This window comes from Gasterosteus aculeatus, chromosome 2, assembly GCF_964276395.1.
Source record: "Gasterosteus aculeatus chromosome 2, fGasAcu3.hap1.1, whole genome shotgun sequence".
NCBI classification, from domain to species: domain Eukaryota; kingdom Metazoa; phylum Chordata; class Actinopteri; order Perciformes; family Gasterosteidae; genus Gasterosteus; species Gasterosteus aculeatus.
Genome location: NC_135689.1, coordinates 13718588 through 13737958, shown reverse-complemented (window position 1 = coordinate 13737958; position 19371 = coordinate 13718588). Strand labels below are relative to the sequence as shown.

Sequence of the window (19371 nt, the reverse complement as noted above, 5' to 3'; positions counted from 1 at the left end):
TTTACACGATGAAAATGTCTTGAGGATGAGTCATCACGGTTAACGTCCGCATCCCCTCAACATAATCAAGTGTAATTCCATCAAAATTTCAACCAGCAACAAAAAGGGGCCATGAAACCTCCATTAGCCCGGTTTGCCACGGCATGATGAAATGATTCCTTTCCCATGGAGACACTTTTTGATAGGGAGAGAGGCTGCCGACGTAAACCAGAGGTTAATGACGAACACGCGACAATGGCCGTGTGTGTGGGGAGTGGTGATGAATGGAGAGAGGCAGGGAAGATGGGTCCGGGGGGCACAAAGACTGGCATACATGTCCCTCCACCCCCCATGACTGCTCCATCCAAACTTTTTTTTACTTCTCAATGGCCCGTTTTCTCTTGTGTGTCCCATGAATTATGTAAGTGACCATGGAATCCCTTTCTCCCCCTGGCCCGAGGAAGGCAGGAAGAGGGAGAAAAGAAGATAGAAGTGAGGGAAACGCCTCCTCCTCACGTTTTTTTTTTCTTCTCTCTCCCCTCTTCCTCGCGCCGCCTCTGAACAACCTTTCATGTTGGCAGCGTGGGCCTGGGTTTCGGATCTGCGGCCATGTGAAAAGATGGTGGTGGCCGCTGAGTTGGTGGAAGGAGGGAGGTGGGGGGGGTTGGAGGGTGTCGGGGCACAATGACACATACGAGGAACCAAGGAGGCAGGCAGAAAAAGAATGCCGGCCTTGTTGTTGGACGGCTTGACATTGATTAATGAGAGGGAAAGACACAGAGAGAGAAAATAAGAAGAGAGGGGTGGCATAGGGCAGACAGGGGGGAGTCGGACTCTCGCAGGGGTGAGAGACTCCGGAAGAGCCCTGGGCTGCACTGCTGATCAGCAAGAGTGTGGCTTCAGTGTAACACCGCAAATAAATGTGCATTTGTGTGTGTGTGTGTGTGTGTGTGTCTGGTGATGTCCTGACTATTTAGCCCGAGGGATTGTCTGTCTTTTCTCATACACAAAAACGCATGTAGGCGCACACACAACTCAACATGGGTCACATCAATCCTCATCCATCAAAGTGCTCCGAAAAGACTGAAGGCGGTGGCGGCATCGTCATCATCATCCTCATCCTCATTAGGAGGTGCTTTGTTGTCATTAAGTCACACACATGGAAGGGGCAAACGGCCGTAGCCCAAACTCCACAGAGAACAAACCCTGTTGCTGAAGTTGTCATTGATAAACTCCATATGCTGACACACCTGCTATGGTGGGCTAAACTATAAAAACCCAAATTACGACGCTTTCATACAACTCTCACAGAACCCAATTCTAAATGAGAAAATAAGCCTTTGGCCATCGAGAAGACGGCACGACATGGTCAGTTTCAAAAATTCATAGTTTAAATGTCCAAAAATGAAGTTTTTCCTCATGCAAATTGTGAGAAAAAGTATTCCAGCTGACCACAGAAGTAAACCGAAAACTTTAAACTGAATACAGGGGATATTTAATACTAGAAAAGGGTATCATCATAAAACCAACTTCCATAAAACTACCAAACTTTTAGTGCTTTACTATCGTAACTCTTTACAAATGATAGAAATCAGATTGTAATCTTTCCCATCTTCTCCATCCCCTCCACATACTAGAGTTAAAACCAATCCATTGGCCGTTTATGCTGACGGGGCACTGTTGAACTTTTCACCAAGAGCTACTCCAAGCCGCCTCCGTCTCCAGCCAAGAGGGATTTCAAAGCCTCTCCTGGATGTCCCAGGATCCTTTGTCTCCACTCTCATATATAGGTAAGCACAGTGTGCGCCCTCCTCCTCACCACCAGCCTCTTCAAAACTCTGCACAATAGCCAGATTTCCTCCCAATTTGCTAGTGGAGAATAGGAGGCTCAGGAACTCCTTTCAGTAGCTTTGAATGGTGGGCCTAATTCAGACTCAATCTTTGGGTTTGCCAGGCCTCACCCCAACCTTAGCTGGCCTTATTCTGGAGCCCCTGACTTTGGCTAATGCTAGGGCAATCCCGCTGTTGAAGGACTTAGCCCTGTGCACGTTTGGGCCTCTTTGGGGAAAACACGGAGGATTGTAATTTTAAACCTCTGTGTGTGCCAACCGATATTTTAATACATTTCAGTCTGCCAGCTGGGGATAGGGATGGGACATTTTCACTTCCCTTACCTCAAAGTGAACAACCTGCATATAGTCTACGTGTGTTTCTGAAGTGACTCTGACCATTTGTTCTACTTGACCTCTCTGCACTCGTCTCTGCCCCAATTATGCAAGCGCACACATCCACTTTGCATATTTGCAATTCTTGTTCTCCTGACACTCTCGAGGTCAGTTCTAATCAACCACCCTTCGGTTACATACGCACACTGTTCTCACCAGAGTTCCTTAAAGACGCCCACCTTCCAGGTCCAAGGACTGCCATTAAAGCAATCAGGAGATTTCCCAGCCAGGTCAAGAGCAAGGTGCTCACATGGGGATTGTGATTTGAATTATGCAAAGAGGGGGGAAAGGAAAAGAGAGAAGACAAATAGAAAAGAGGGGAAGATGGTAAAGAAAGCAAATTCTTGGAAAAAAAACAGAAAGAGGAGAAGTGAAAGCGATAAAGGTGAGCAGGTGACTTCTGATGAGACAAAAGGGACCGAAACAGGGAGGAATTTAAAAGATTAGCTTTAAGTCCCAAATCCTGACCTTCAGACCTCATGAAGCATTAGAAAATACGGTGTGGACTGAAACGGTGGGACCACACGCAGTGTGTGTGTGTGTGTGTGTGTGAATATGTGTCTGTGAGATCGGCTTTCCCTGTGGTCCATTCAGTGTCTAGTGGCTCAGGATACTGAGACCAGAGGAGCGAGAATTATCTTGAAATACGACTGTATCCGGAGTGTGTGTGTGTGTGTGTGTGTGCAAAAGAGTGCGAGATAGAGTCAGTAAGTGAATAGAGACAGTAAACATGGTAACTGTAGAGCTGATATAGTGGAGACGAGGGAAATGGGACAGGTAGAATAAGTGTGCCTATTTTGTGTGTATGTGTGCTAACTTGTACCTCTGTGTATACTTGTGTACGTTCAAAAATCAAACTCATCTAAATTGGCCCAATATTGAAATACTTATCTTAAAGATTTGTGCCTACACCACAATTCAATGGAGGTCTCATTTTAAGAGACAATGACATACTTTTAATGTGCATTATTATTCAACTACTATTCAGAATAAAAATATGATCAGAATCTGATATAATTCCCGATGTAAAAACCATATTCCATTTAGATATACAGGTCTATTGCGATTGAAGAACTAATTTAACCTATTAAACATGGTTTTAGCAGAATACAAAAACACAGGTACACATTGTGAAAGACTTAAATATCAAAAGGTTTTGGGGATATTTGCTGACACCCCACCAACGCTGAGGAAGAAGATTGTAGGAATGATAGAGGACGGCTGTTTTCGCATGGTTCGGGGAATCAGAGTATGTGCGGTTGTAAAGCAACAACAATAGAATTCATTTAAATCTCGTTTGATCCAAAACGCCTCTTCCCCGCGAGAATGATGGAAAATGTAACTGTCTGGTGAAAAATATAGGCTGATAATTGCCCCGTTGTCCACATAATTCATTATACATGTGTCCCTTTGTGTGTATAGCTGAGTGTCCTCTGGACACGTCTACCCTGCGGTGAACATAATCATGGCCCTGTCGTCCTCAGGTTAAAGGCTCACTGCTGGGTCTTCTGGCACTAATGCAGTGCCAAACTATAGGGGTAGAAAGAACTCCATTTGAAAATGGTTGAAAGCCACCAGCAGGCTATGATGTGGGCCTACCTGTAGTGGCCTAAATGAGTCACTTAATGATAGCTGTGCTGCAGGGAAGGAGTCCTCAGACAAAGAAATACTGATTGGATACTGATTTAGTGCGAGGGTCAGAAGAATGCGAGTCAGTATATCATATCCGTTCTGTCACTTTTGTCACTTCAGGAATAGCAGGGGTCCAAGCTTTGAGTGATTATTATTAGAGATCACATACTTTACATAGTTTTTGTTACTTTTTTTCACATTAATATATCGTAAAGCCGGCTGTGAAACGTGAGGTGCTTTTGATCACCTGCACAATCTGTCTTGGATTCGACTAAAGGTATAAAAGGTACCAAAAACTCAAGAACAAAGTTCTTGCTACCGATCATACAACATGGGTTTCATTTATCTTTCGCATTAGACAGTTGAAAAGCACTTTCACCATTGAATTTAAGTTCCAAGCTTTTATGACATCATTGTTCAACGGTGCTTCTTAACCTTCGCTTGATATCTACTGGTTGTTTTGTCTTATTCATTCCATATTGATTTGTGTTTCTTTAAGTGAAAATCAGAAACCAGTAGTTTTGTTCCTAGACCAGGAAGAAGGCCCACAACATCCGGGAGGAAAGAACTCAACTCCTACGTTCCCCAGGGTCTATAAGCAAGGTCAAGTGCACAGCTAACAGGTTCAGAGCCTCCTTGGAGTCTGGGGCCATATGGTGGTTAAGCAGCATGATTAATGAGAAATCTGGGCTGATATTGGGGTTAAATGACTGTTAGTCACCTTTTGCATATGCCATTTTTTGTCCTTTGCACTTCTAGTACTGACAGCATGAGTTACTAAAGGGATACGTGTGTGGTTGTATTTGTGCGTTTATATTTCCTCTTACTGTATTTGTCAATGTAACACGAGATCTTTCTCCCCTAGCCCCATCCCTCTTTACACCTGCGGTCTTATTCTCACCATAAGCCAATATCCCCCTGGAAATCGATAAGGAACAGGTCAAAAATGTAAATCTTGATTCTTGGTTTTTGTTTATTACCCACTCTGAGAGCGGTGGGAAGGGAAGGTGAGCGTGTCCCGTCAGCGGAGATGAGAAGAGGGTAAGTGAGCCATGTGGAGGAAGCCAGAGGGTGAGCGGTGATCTGTAAGACGATACCCTGCTACCTTCCCTGACCCCCCCTGTCGGGCCACTCGGTTACCTGGACAAGATGGGAGGTATTAAGTGGCCGGCTGTCCCGCTAGGTTGAGTTGCTGATCCGTTAGCCAGAGAGGAAAGCTAACCCCTACTCCCATCTTCACTTCAGTGGGAGCGTTTGTTTTGATTTTTGCCCTCTCTTTCTCACAGACAAACCTGAGAGGCCCAATTTATGTGGGATAGAGTGAGGGGAAACAGGGCGCCTTGCCACTTGAACACTAGAACTTTAAGCCGGCAACGGTTCCTAGACTCTCTGCCAATGTCTTTCTTGACTGTAGTGCGATGCTGACATACACAGGACGAGGGACAGCGTTGTGTGACGCGTTAATGACATATTAATAAATGGTATACCATGATTGTGTGACATTGCACTAGATATTGGAATTGGTGACTGAATATTCTGATTTGTATCCGTTTGATCTAAAACAAATAGAAAGAGAATCACCTCCGCTATTATTTTTTTCCCTTTACAACTAAAGGACATCTCGTGGTCCCGTGTTAGGAGTCAACGATGTGTGCTGATGCCCACCCACATCTTCAGGCAGAGCAACGCGGGGACTGCCGAGAGAACAGGAGGAACAATTTGCTCATTCTCAACCGAGACATGGGGGCTTTGGATGAAGGGGAAAAAAAGACACCCAATATCCAAAATCCCTCTCTCAGGGCCATCATGTGAAGAATTCCCCCTCCTCTCCTCCTCCTGTGCCCTCCCTCCCTCTTTTCCTCTTCTCTTCTTTTCTTTTTTAATCAAGCCGTCTGGGGTTGTCAGGTCTTTTGAGACGAGGACTCCCAGCCATGTGAAAAGTTAATCCCTTGTGGGCCTTCTTCTCCGTGGCGCTCATCTCCCTGGGAACACTGGTGGTGGCTCGGAGGCAGGTGGTGTTGGGGCGGGGGAGGAGAGATGGATGGAGGGATGAACACAGGGCCACCCTGACCGACTGATCAGATAGAGTCGCACAGTATTTTTGTTTTTTTCCCGAACTTCCATCACTGACTCTGAAGCTCACACCTGAATTAAGGGCCTGGTATGCAACAGTCCCTCCACACACACACACACACACCACTCTGACGCTACACTAACAACACTTTCCTCCCCTCATCCCCACCACACAGCCTCCCTCCACCCACTCTGTCTCAATCCCCGACTCCAAGACCTTTTGATGAGGTTCCCTGCCTGACCGGCATACGGGCGGAACAGAGAGCGGGGAGGATTTGCAGCGTGGAGAGCCGGTCGAGTGGCTTCTGAAGGATGACAGTGGTTCACAATGGAGAGGGTACTCCTGTTTTGCATTGTGCCCCTAACCTCCCCATCACAGGATCGCACCCCCCGCCCCCCCGCCCCATCCACTCCCAAGCCACTTGGCATCAACCGTTCCTCTCTTGCCGTTTCACTGTGTGTCAAAGCAACAATCTGGACAGACTCCTCTCGGGCCTTCCGCCAAGGAATGGGGGACACGATAGAACAATGGAGGTAAGACGAGGGGTTCAACGGTGCGTCTGCAGGGATTCTCTGAATGAGACGTTTCAGCGAAATCAACAACAAGCACGAGGGACTCAGACATCTCGTCTCTTTTATGTCAAGGAAATATTTCTGGTTGAACGTTGAGAAAGATTGTAGCTCACAAAAGCCTTCTCTCGCAGTCTAAGGGAGAGAAAAATAGGATACTTGAAAGCTTAGCTCGCAGTGCCCTTTTTCCTCCTTGGCCTTCCTCTCGCAGTAAAGTGCCATTGGAAATATAGACAGGCTCAGTCAGCCATCTTAATCCCTCTCCCCTGTCCATCTCACGCTCACTCAATCTGCCCTGACCCCACACACTCACACTCGCTCGCCCTCCCCCCTCCCGCTCGATGTGCCTCAAGCCCTAAGAAAAGAGCTGGAAGCAGAGAGAAGGGTGTGCAGAGGGAGATTCGGGAGTTTGTAAAGGTCAGCGCGGACTTTGTTCAATCTGAGGGTTTATCTCGGCAACAGCGGGGCAGGACAATGGGGCCGCTCGCCGTGCAACAGAAACCCAAGCTGTGGCAGCTAAATTACTGCACTGATAAGGCCGAATTAGCAGCACAGGGACCCCGGAGGCCGGGAAAATACGAGGACGGAGCAAAAAGAAAGGAGGGAGTGGAGAAGGGCACGTAAGATTGAGAGAGGGGGTTGAAAAAAAAATTAAAAATCAATGAATCACAAAAGAAAAGAATCAAGTCTACAATCTGGGTATAATTTTGGAGCACATGCCCTTTGTTTTGTCATGAAAGCACATAACGTCTGAGTCACTCGACAGCGCATTGGCAGGTATAAAAAAAAGATCAAAGTGTGCTATCAGCAGGCATTGTAATATCGTTGTGTGCAAGTGTGCAGACTGTGTCAGGGGTTCTCAGAAGAGCCTGTGGTGATCCATCTTGGTAATACGTGAGCGAGAGGGTGAGGCCGGGGATAAAGGGAAAATAGGATGTGGAAAGCGGTGGAAAGACAGAGTGATGGTGACGTGTGTCACACATCCTCCACTCCACAGGAGAGGAAGAGGAGCTGGAAAGAGGTAATGTTTGAACGGCTGGAAGGGTCTGCTAGTGTGTGTCTGTGTTTTCTGGTGTGTTCTAAAACTGCACACTTTCATATTTTCCTACTAACGTACTAACGTCAGCCGCCCTGAACAAACAACACCGACCACACAACATCAAAAGCACCTACAACTTCATAAAGTGGTATTGTGAGGTCTTGGCCAGCAGAGGGGAGCAGGCTTTGTCACCTGAAACACACTCAGTAAAATAACAGCCATCAAATTGGCCCATGGGGGGATTCATTACAATGGGAATTATGAACAGAACATACGAAAGTGGTATAAAAAGATACAGATATTAGTAGGATTTTATCCAAATAAACATTGTGTGATCTAATAGGTAAGACTTGATATTATCAGCAAGTAAAGGTGTTGCCCGCACATACAGTCACACTTGGCCTAACTTCAGAATCACGTGGCTCAGGCCGGAGGGTCTCAGTCTTCTGTGGCACTGGGTGGCATACTGGGTACCGCTGCATACCAGTGGAATCAACATCAGCTCCCCTCCCCTATAGAAAGAGTACCAAGGGGCAGAATGCTATGACGAGTATTACGGACAGAACGACAGAGAATTGCGGCGCATTGCTCTGAAATTTAAGCATAACTAAGATTAGTTCATTTCTTTCTTCTTTGCTGGGAAACCAAACTAATTTAGTCTATTTGTTGTTCCTGATGGTGAGTTTAAAGACAGGAGTAGGATTGATTGATCAGTCAGTTACATTTCTGACACTGAAAAGAATATTCTTACAAAAGTTTGCTTAACATTTGACTTCCCAGTAAATAAGTTACAAACAAGTTTCTGTGCCTCAGCAATTTAACATTCAAATGCGCCGCCAATGCAAACAGTGTCGAGAATATTGTAAAAAGGCCTGTGTGAGGCAAATCTCATGAATGAAATGTCTGGGAAACGTCTCCTTCAACTATTATTCGTCAAACATGACAGCAATTGTACTTAATTAAGATATTACACAAAACTCCTAGTGAGATCCTGTTTTACTTGATAGATTTAGAATCATGTGAAGTTCAGGCCGGTGCACAAGCTGAAAAACATTCAGATGAAGTGTGGATGAGGCACACACACACACACACACACACACACACACACACACACACACACACACACACACGTAGAGGCGTTGTAAAATGGACCTCCACAAATCTTGACTCAAAACCTCCTTGTTGTCTCTTGCCGACAATCCACTGACAGTGGTGGAGAAAATGAGCAATATTCACCCGAGCGACTCCGGATACTTTCCAAAGTAAAGACGTCCCGGCGTGTTCGACACTTCAACAATTCAACACTGTTTTGAGATCTGATGTCGTCATCGTGCTTAGCTTCTCACTCGACGCTGTTATTCTTAATGAGCGAGTGAAGGAAAGAACAACATGGGGGGAAATGTCTTTTTCCTGCCTGCATGTGTCGCTTTATGTTTGTGTGGACGTATGGGCAGTTTATTTGGCTGTGCATGTTCGTGTGAAACGACAATTTTTTTTTATTAATCTGGTGCTTTAAAAGCAATATAAAAATAGAGACAGATAAACAGAAAATGTCTTAACTTTTATAGTTATTTTTAGATGAATGGTAATTGCGAGTCCCCCCCTTCCCTCCTAGAGCCTCTCGTGTGCTTATGGAGTTATACACTTTCTCAGGCAGTTTGACCCCAACACCAAATATTCGTCCTTATACCTAATGAGAAGTAATTAAAAGGCACAGCCAGCCCTCCCCTTTCCTCCAGGGCAAATTACTTTTGAGGTGTTAAGCACAAGAACTGTAACAAAAATAAGTATTCCTATAGCCAAGGCTTTTAGGCCGCGTTGTGTATCTGATTATGGAAAAGGCAATAACAACAGCCACGGGAACCTGATTAATAGGTCACCACCTCCTGCTTGAGTCCCAACAATGTTAAGCAGCACCAGGGATTTGGATTTAAAGTGACACAGAAAGGGAAAGTGACTGAAAATGTCTAACAGATTTAACAAAGGTGTGGCATTGGAGGGCTCAGAAAACGGTACATATAACATCATAAATATGAAATAGATTAAACAGAATATGAATCCGCTGAAAGAAGATGAACCTTGCTTCACACCTCATTTATAACTAGCAGCAGGAGCTTGGAAGGCAGAAAAGGTTACGTTCACATAATAGCCTAAATCTAATCACCAAAATAAACAGCATTTGACAAATGTCATCATCCTCTGCTGTGACAAAAAGCAGTGTCATTGTGCTTCTGCCCTGAGGCCCTACTGACTATTCATCAGGGACACGCTGAACGATGCGGTTTCTCAAGCTACATGGTGAAAGAGAGGGGGGCGGTGGGGGGGCAGTGGGGGGAGGACGGGAGTTACCTGCGCTTCACCACAGAGAACTGATGGGCCAATGTGAGAGGTTTTAAATTAATGTTTAAAGCACGTCTGCTAAGAGAAACCTGCTGCAATAAATGACAGCATTGTGGTGGAGGCGTTTGAGGGAGGGAGTGGGGGGGGGGCAACAAGAGGCTCCATTGAGGATGCTCGGTCGGAGTGGCTGAGGCCTGAAACCAATGACCAAGTAATAACAGTCCAAATCCCAGAGACAATATTTGTTGAGTTCCACTCTCTTCAAAGATGGATGACTTTCCCTGATGCACTTCCTCGGGAGCCCGCGCACCTTCCATCTGAGCCCCGCACGTTCATTTAACGACTAATTAACAGATGTTGGTAATGAGTTGTGAATAAATGATAAGGTATCAGGCTGCTAATCAAACCTGGCATTTAATTTGCTGCCCTGCTTCCTCGTTATCAATTAACATGTTGATTGAAGATAATTGACAATGGTTTTCCCCGGGACACAGGAGGCTTGTCTTTAACAGCTTCTTATGAAAGCGCCGCCCTGCCGTGGTGTTTCTAGGGGCAACGACGACCATATGTTTAATATTAGATGGAATCTGTTCCACTGGAGTGCTCCGAAAGCTGGGAAAATTGGATTAAATTGGCTAATGGCATGTTTAAAACCTACATGAAATGAATGTGAATGGAAGATATTACAGCCCCCGGGCCTTGAGACTTGTGGTGTTAGGCTCTCTCTCGGGTGTTTTTGCTCCGTGTGTAAACTTGGGGTTTCTGTCAAAGTCAAAATACGATGACAAAAAACCGCACACTGTTGGTCAATACTGTCATTAGAAACCACAGGATTGATATTCCTTTCATTACAATGGGACACACATGTGCCCAAGTAACTCCTTACTTTGACACATTTCATTGAACCAATCCTGAAACATATACTGTGAATGTAGTTGTGAATAAATGTGTTCACAATTTTCCCCATATAAGGATGTGAGAGGTTTTCCTCACAGCACTGGTGTAAAATCAGGAGAGTCGCGTGGCACCGAGGCGCATTAAATACTGTAGGATTATGCCTACTTTCTCTGACCTTCCAGTTATATTTGAAGCCGCAGAACGTTGCCGTCCCTGTGAAAACACTGGAAAGCACATTAGTTAAACCACGCAGGCAACAACTCCATCACTCGTTATCTCGCTCTCCCTCTGTGTTTCCCACTATCCATTTGCTCCGTGTGACTACTGTCTCCGGGCAGTTTTCCGCCCTATCAGCTCGGTACCAGTCAGCGTAAGGGCCGAACATCGAGATAAAAAAACACCTTTCCGAAGAAGGCAAACAGATCAGACAAGTTCCGAGCTGCACCTTGAACGCCCTGTGGGGATATCTCGCAGCATAAGAACCTGGCCATCCGCCCACCTCAGCCAAAACACAAAAGGCGAGCAAACACTTCAGGAGAGGCGAGAGGTGGGACAGGACAGATAAGTGTCAGGGTGCGCCAGGACTTCTTCCCCCTCGAGTTCGCGAACGAGGACGCTAGCTTAGCTCAGCGATTAGGTTGAGTACAAAGGAGCGCGTCGGGAACAAAAAAGCGAGCTGACAAGCGGGAGATTTAGAGGCCGGCGGGGTGAGGGAGATTCATGATGCCATGGCCGGATGGGTATCTGTCACGTAGGACCTTGGCCACATGAGAGTGCCCGCCAGACGTCTTAGGCTATCGCTAAGTCAATAACAGGGTAAACAGAGGAGTTAGCCATACTTTTTGCCTCTTTCCACACATCACTGGGTGAAAGATACTGATATGGAAAATCACCCCATGAAAGGCAAACAGTAAAAGAATGACGGAGAGAGAAAGAGACGTTTGCCCGGTAACAAAGTCATCCCAAGGTCCACTGCTACAAAGGAGCAAAACGGCTGCGGGGCCGACGTGGACTCTATGATACATGTTCTCCTGTGTGTGAGAGCATTTGTGTCACTAAAATCAAAATGCACCATATGTCCTTCTTACATCCCCCCTCACCCTGTTTGAGAATGTATCATGCACAGAGTAACATTTATATTCTATAAAGTGACAGCAGATGGCAGGACACAACAATTGATATTTACCACTAAGCAGCCAGTAAAGTGTCTAAAGCTGACGGAACCAGTGATTCTGTCTCCACACAGTTGGTGAGGCAGTGTGGCAACACCTGATGTGCACAGACAGAACTGTGAGACAGCAAACACGTTCGAGCTGGAGAACAAAAAGATAGTGAGGAAAGACAAAGCGAACAGGTGTTGGAGGAGTGTCCAAAAGCAATGATTCAGAGGTGCAAGGACGCACCCAGTGGTCACAGGGTGAGGAGAAGGAAGAGCAAACATCATTAATATCGCGTCCGGAGGGCTTGGTCTGACTGTTTGTTTGCTTCGTGAATGTTCTGAATAAGGGTACTGAGAGACGGGATTTTATCTTGTGGTGACTCTGAGGACTCAAAGTCAAAGTGCTTGACTGTGGGAAGGATTTAATGTGACCGAAGAGATCCAAGATACAACTTTGCCGTTGATTCCTATTAACGTGTGCCCCCCCCAACACATCCACAGATGCGTTGCCCTCTTTCCAGCCATCTGAACACCCGAGGGAATTAGATCAGTTAGTCCATTCAACGCCAGTCAGTCCGCGGAGCACAATACCTCCAGCCATTGTGTGGTGACATGTCTCGATCAATGGGCAAGTCAGGCCAATCTACCGGCCAGATAATAACAGCAGTCAGTCTGACAGCAGATCTCCACGCTGGACTCTCTGAGGGCCGTGCCTCACTCTGCTCAGGCCTTCCTATCCTGAGGCTAAGTTTGGCAGCCCTAGACACACACACACAGACACGGCAGACCGGGGGCCGTGGCGTTCTATCATGTTGTGCTAAAGGGGGAGCATAATGGTTTTTAAATGGATGACTCAGTGCTGGCCCAGAGAGGCAGTCTGAGACAGAAGAGAATGGCGGTGGCCTGCAGCAAAGCAGCTCTTAGATTGAGCTGTCCGTCTTGCTGAAATGAGTCTGAGTTAACACCTCTTCCAGTCCAAGCGCCCCGGGACAGACAATAGTTTGGCTTCCTGTGCAATCCTCTTTCTTCTACCTCTCACTGCCACTCTCTCACTCTCTCTTTCTATAAGCCTCGCCGTTTCTCTCCAGCGATCTACGCCTGCACTCCGACATCCAGAAAGCACGTCCTCGCGCGATCGTTACAGGGGCTTCCCAGCGTTGGTAGACCGCGGTGCTCGCAAAGCCAACATAATAAGTTCTTGCCAGAAATCCACAAAAATGCAGTCAATGTAGTTAAAGTGTTTTGGATTTGAGTGTAGTACTGCAGATGGCATATATCATTTCCACAACATCTTGTGTTTTTAAGGATTACAGGGCTTTATTTAAAAACTGGCCTGTAACCTCGGATTTTAATGGTATTCAATCAACTTCATGAAATACGACGGTTTTGCGTTCAGCAGCATTTTGGGAAGACAGGGCTTTCACCCCACGAGCCATATAGTATGCTACCATTTATTATAAGTGGAAGCACAGTTACTTCAGTAACTCAGATTACTGTGTTGCACACTTTTTTCAGTCCAGTTTTGCCTTCAAACAAAGACAGGTTGAGACAAGAAGTTGGTTAGATGTGATCACCTTTACACCACAGATCACTTCACTTGTTATCAATCATAACACATCCCCCGTATTGGCGGGGAGCTGCTGTAATTCATGCACCTTCCCATGATTTACACAAAGAGTCTTGTAGACTCCTTCGGTGTTTCTGAGCTGTTCTATCCACCCCAATTAATCCTTGTTTTTCTCTGTTTTCCTTTCAACATCTTTCTTCACTCAGTATTACTCGTGTCTGTCTATTTGTCTAAGACCAGAGGCAGTAGATGAGTAGAGGGGTGGATGGTGAAAGGGGGTGTACGGTTCTCCTGGGGGAGTCGGTTGATGGCTATCAACAGAGCGACTGTTATGACTATCTGTGATAAGAGTCTGCGAGGGCAGAGCCCCCAAAGTCGTCCAGCCCCAAAGCAGACGGGGTATTTTAAGAGAAAAACTCCTTACCCAGAGTCAGCCCTCTGCCACCTATTCAAGAGGAAGAAGACATGGATCAATTGTTCCCCTTTGACATGTTTGGAGGCAAAGGCTACTGAGTTTACACAATTGACCCCAGGCCAACAGAAATATGCTGATTGGCCTGAGACCAATCTCTCTGAAACCAATTTCAAAAATGTCAAAAGACCGAAAGCGCGCCAAAAACAGTAGGTAGAATCAAGACTGTCTTCATGCACGTACTGTTTTGTACCCTACCAGATGGTTTGTTAAACTGCAAACTCTGTCAAAAAACTGTTGAAACAATATGCTGAATTCCTTTTCAGGGAGGCGTGTGTATGCCAGGACATGCATCTCTTTAGAGCTGAAGGTGGCCTTTTTTCCTACAAACGCAGAGAGCTAAAAGCTTAGCTGATGAATATGCATTAGCTGGAGTGTCTGGGGAAAAAAGAGGAAGGAGGAGGAAAACTGAGAGAAAACATTAGAGCTACGGGGAGAGTGTAGCTTTTGGAGAGGTGCCCCTTTGCACCCCGAACGGCTAGACATAATACGTACTTTAAAAAGAAAAATGTTCAGCCCGGCACACTGCCAGATAGCGTGTGACCATGTGGTCTAATCGCTTGCATGAACTGTTATGGAGGAACCAGGGTGAAAAGAGACATTAAGGCCTTTGTTGAAACCACCAGTTCTTCACACCGAAGCCAATAAGGGATTTCCTCAAAACACAGACGGATTCATCACTAAACTTTTTTAGCTTTTGGAGATAATATATTTTGAATTTATGTACTAAATATATTTCTTCCCTCAAGAGGATCTAAAAGAGATGCCACATACTTAATACTTAACAAACTAGAAAATATTTGCTTATAATGCCTAAAATTTGTGTGATCTTCAAAATGCTGCCAGAAACTCCATTTAAAAGAAGAAACTGATTGCATGACTGTTGTAAATGTATGAACTTGTAAGTGTGCATCAGCTGGTGGGTTCAAGCTCATCACGGCCTTTCCTAAAATGGTGTTCCAATGATTTACTTGTCAAAGTCTCCATTCGTTGTTACAAAAATGTAACATTAGACCACGTGAATGACCGACCCCCTAAAAGTCACTCTAACGAGTCAAGGAGTCGGAGAAATGAAAAACAGGCCGGTATATTTCGTCCGTGATTAGGCACACGAGAAAGAGAGAAAGGGAGACAGAGATCAGGAGTTTCTTTTTTTTTTCCTTTTTAATGAGCTTACTGAAGCAACTTCAATATCCTCTAATGTCATGTTGAAATGAAAATTAATAGTTCAATATGCTGCCACCGCATTGGCCCATGCTTCTTCCATTTCCATATCGGGTGGCGTGACCAAATGAGTGCGCTCGCTCGGACCGACGCCCAGAAAAGCTGATACCTCTACTAATCAGGCAGATTTTTCCATCTGACATGGCTCAGATGCTGGAATTCTGAAAGAGTGTGATTTGTCTGTATGTGTGTGTGTGGGTGTGTGCGTGTGCGCGCGCTCGCGCTTTGGGAAGGATACAAAGATGAGGTTTAATCACACAGAGGATGCAAATTGCTTGGGCATCTCTACTTATAATGAAAAAGGAGAAAGAGCGATGGCTGGAAATGTGAATGAAAGAAGAGCGGCTCGATCATCCACTTACCCTCTTCAGGTTGCATCATTGCGTCGATCACTCTTTTCATCTCATATTTTATTTTACATTTGCTTGAGCCACAAGTAGGCGAAATGTGATTGTGAAATGAAAAGAGAAGAACCCTGTAAGACCCCCTGCTGGTTCCTACCTCCCATCCAAAGGAGCCGTCTTTGCCTGTGGCCTCGTGATGCAGCGGGCTGTGCAGACCAAACCTCTCGCCAACGCCAATGCAGGTCTTGGCCCAAACACCGAGGCCGGCACCGGGCACGGAGGACTCGCGCAGCTCCAGGTCGCTCGGAATGGGAATGTCATCGGGAATGTAGACCGGTGCCTCGTAGGGCGAGCCCTCCTTGGGTGTGGTGAAGTCCTGGTCCATGCTGCTGCTGTTGCTGTTGTTGTTGTTGTTGTGAAGGTGGTGGTGGTGGTGGGTGGCGTAGATGTGGGGGTGCAGCAGGTGGTGGTGGTGGTTGTTGTTGTTGTTGTTGTTTGGATGGGAAGGAGTGGGTGAGGGCAGGGGGGACATGTTGATGACACCGTCGTCTGTGTCGTCTTCCAGGCTGTCGGCGCCGCCTCCGCTCGCTAAACCCGGGAGGTCAGCCTCTGTGTCGTACATGCTGTCCACTGGCTCACTGTCATCTATGGGACCAAACACAAATGTACAGAGGCAACGGTTATTGTGGCAATTGTTAACACGAAAGACGTTCCTGAGGAGATGACATCGTGGATTTCACCGTCAGCGCGTTAGGGAGGAAGAAAGCTCAAGTTTACAGAGCCAAATTTCTACTGTTGAGCGGAGATCATGAAACACAAAGACAAAGACAACATCTTCATCCCAGGCAGACACTGCAGGATGCATCCAGAGACTACGAGAGAAGAGCCAAACAGATGTCTAAGGGAAAAGTCCTCAATTCCATCACAGTCACTTCCTGCCAGGACTCTTCTTATAAAAAATCATTGCCCATCACCGAGCGGGTGAGAGACCGGCAATATGATTTCCCTTATCAAAATGTACAAAAAGGTAACAAAAGTCAGATTCCCCTAAATGTGCTATTGAGGATTTCTCTGGTGAAGGTTTATAAATGTGCATGTGCAGAAACAAAGTAGAGTTAGCTGCTTTACTGTGTGGGGTTTGTGGGATTTTGATCAGCACATTATTTACTATCTCCCTTTCTGCATTAGTCCTGAAAGCATTCTGGGTGTTTGTAGCGATACCAAGACATTTTTTTCAACATTGTATTTGGAGGAAGAAAAAATATTTCCCTTTCTAGGATTTTGTTTTCTTTAACAAGATTTAACTTACACTTCTCAAACGTTGAATAGAAGCAAAGTTTTTCACACACTAACAACAAGTATAGAACAACAGTTTGATTGTTTAATTGTGTTATCCTCAGCTCGTCTCTGTTCATATCCTTCTTTTCCACCATGCGACTGATCCTGATGTCTTTAGTCTAAGCACCACTACAGTTTTACTATCTAAACACAGCGACTGGCAATCAGCGGGCTAACTTGCCCCAAAATTACAGGAGGGGTGGTTCCAATCAGGCTTTCTCTCTCTGTTAGCCTCCGTCCCGCCTGCTGCAAAGCTCGCCACCGCTTTCCAGATTCCAGCTGGAGCTGCAACACCACATTTACCAAATGCGTTTGTTATCACACAAGAGTTGACTAGGTCACAATGAACATTTGTGCGTTGTGTTTTAATAAAATAGATATGCATCATTTATTTGTGCTTTGGAGCGCGATTTCCAACCAATTTCTCTGTGAGGCGGAAACACTGTGGCTTGTATCTTCTAGAAGGATTGAACGAGCGGCTCAAGAAACCAAAGTCGAAGATGTCACGAGTTTTTGATCATTATTTGGGTTCCTGCCCAATGACAAATGTGGATTGTGAAAGCTGTTAAAATGAGCTGACATGTAGTTTTTTTATGTGTAATGTGAAGCTGTGGAAGCATGCGACAACAGCTTTTCAGTGCCTGGCAAACCTGCAGCATGTCCATGCGGATCTGGGAAACTATCACATAAAGCTGCTGCAGTAAAATCCAGCCTTTTTATTACTGATTCCACGTCATCCAGTGATTTGGACTGGAAAATAACCCATTTTCTTTAATGATCAATGCTTCATAGGGCCTCAGAACAGGCGTGCAATTAAGCATGGGAACAAGAGAGCGAGCAGTAACTTCCACTTTTCACAGATCAATTAAAGTTTTATAACTCAGCCCTATCTGCTGCTCCCGCCGCACAATCAAAAAGTGTTTTCAGGCCGTTAAACACTCGCTCGCGACTCACTTTCCCTCTTCACTGGCCCACTCTCACACTTGACCCATTGAGAGCAATTTCGACAGGCAGAAAGACAGCCTTGGAAAATCTATTAAACACAATTTGGCTTTTCGAGCCGGTCCACAAAAAATGCAGAGATTGCTACGGCAAATAATTGAGTAACAAGAAGAAAGAGAAAAAAACCTCTTCATTTTAATGAACAAAACCTCTTTTGTGAGACTCATGAAGGAGTAAAGTGAGGTCGAACTACGCCATCGCAGTGTGATTTTTAAACAAGTTCACCTCATTAAAAAAAAAATGGAACATTATCAGATCACTCGCCACTGGTGACAAGCTCTCTTTCTCTCTCTCTTCTCGTTTGAGACATCGGGGAGACGGAAAAAAAAAACTGATGACTGAGCTCTTTTAGACAGCTCCATGTTAGCTCTTGGTCTCAGAAGACACAGAAAGAGATGTTAGCTCCGTCTCCCCGAGGGCTTCTTAAAAAACACCCGGGCCAGATAGTGCCTTCCTCCCCCTGGCTCCTTATGTTGTTCTTTCTCACTCTGGTCTTCTCACCATCTCTTTCTCTTTTACGGGGAGCTATTTATCCTGATTACATCAGGGGTCAATCATTAATTCGCACCTCGGGGGTCCCGGTGCTGGCTGCGGCTACAATGGGCTGCTTGTTCAGCGGCTGTTATTCCAGTGGAAAACTACGGCGCTCTGCCTGAGAGCAGGACCCCGGCCACATGAAGGCATCCCGTTTATTTGATGAATTGTAAATGCGTGCTACAAACGAAGCCCTTTGCTTTGTAGCGGCTTGCGATACACATTGGCAAGACGCGGCGTTCCAGAAAATAAAGATGATATCAGATAATTACGCCATGTCCCGTTGAAATTAGAAGATACAACATTTATAGAGGCAAACCTAGACAAAAATACACATTTAACAATGCCAAATAATGCACAAGGCAACCAAGTAATATCAGCCATTAAAAAAATCGTACAAGTCCTATTTTCAAAAGTCGGGGCATAAAATTTTTTTAAAAAACGAGAAAGAAATATGAAATGCAGATAATGTTGTAATCAACGTTGCCATGGCGAAATAACTTGACACGGTGCTGAAAATCAGTTGTTTAATCTGAGGGCCTTACAACAGGCAAATTGTTCTGTGGTTGTGTTTAATCAGAGCACTCAGGACTTAAATGCAGAAAGATAGAGATCTGGAGTCATTTTCTGCCGTCTGCCTGGACGCTCACAAACACATGTGCCTTGTGGCATTTAGTCTGGGCCGTGTTGTCGACGTAGCAAGAAATGTGACTGCATGCAAGAAAGTCTCATAAATACTGTGTCAAATGAGGGTACATTAATTTCTTGCAGAATAAGCAATCTTGCCATTGTGAGAAAAATACAGAATCTTTGTAAAACTTAATTCAGCGTTGCAATTTCACTTGTACTGAAGCGATGCAGACGGCGTAAAAGCACTGCACACAGCGGCCACGATGACAGCCAACAATAGCTTGAGCATCCAGAGCCAGGTGATGCTTTGCTAGAGAGCAAGCGGCACAGTGGAACCGTGGCTGCG

At 45.5% G+C, this 19371-nt stretch overlaps 1 protein-coding gene across 14 annotated transcripts in view; it reads right to left on the bottom strand.

Moving 5' to 3' along the window:
* The window catches only part of prdm16 (PR domain containing 16), a 155110-nt gene that overhangs the window by 87858 nt on the left and 47881 nt on the right, over nt 1-19371 (bottom strand). For all 14 annotated transcript variants that reach the window (XM_040192759.2, XM_040192761.2, XM_040192763.2 and 11 more), the window contains exon 2: nt 15679-16166. In XM_040192759.2, the coding sequence (XP_040048693.2) occupies nt 15679-16166 (488 nt within the window). The remainder of the gene's footprint in view (nt 1-15678; nt 16167-19371) is intronic.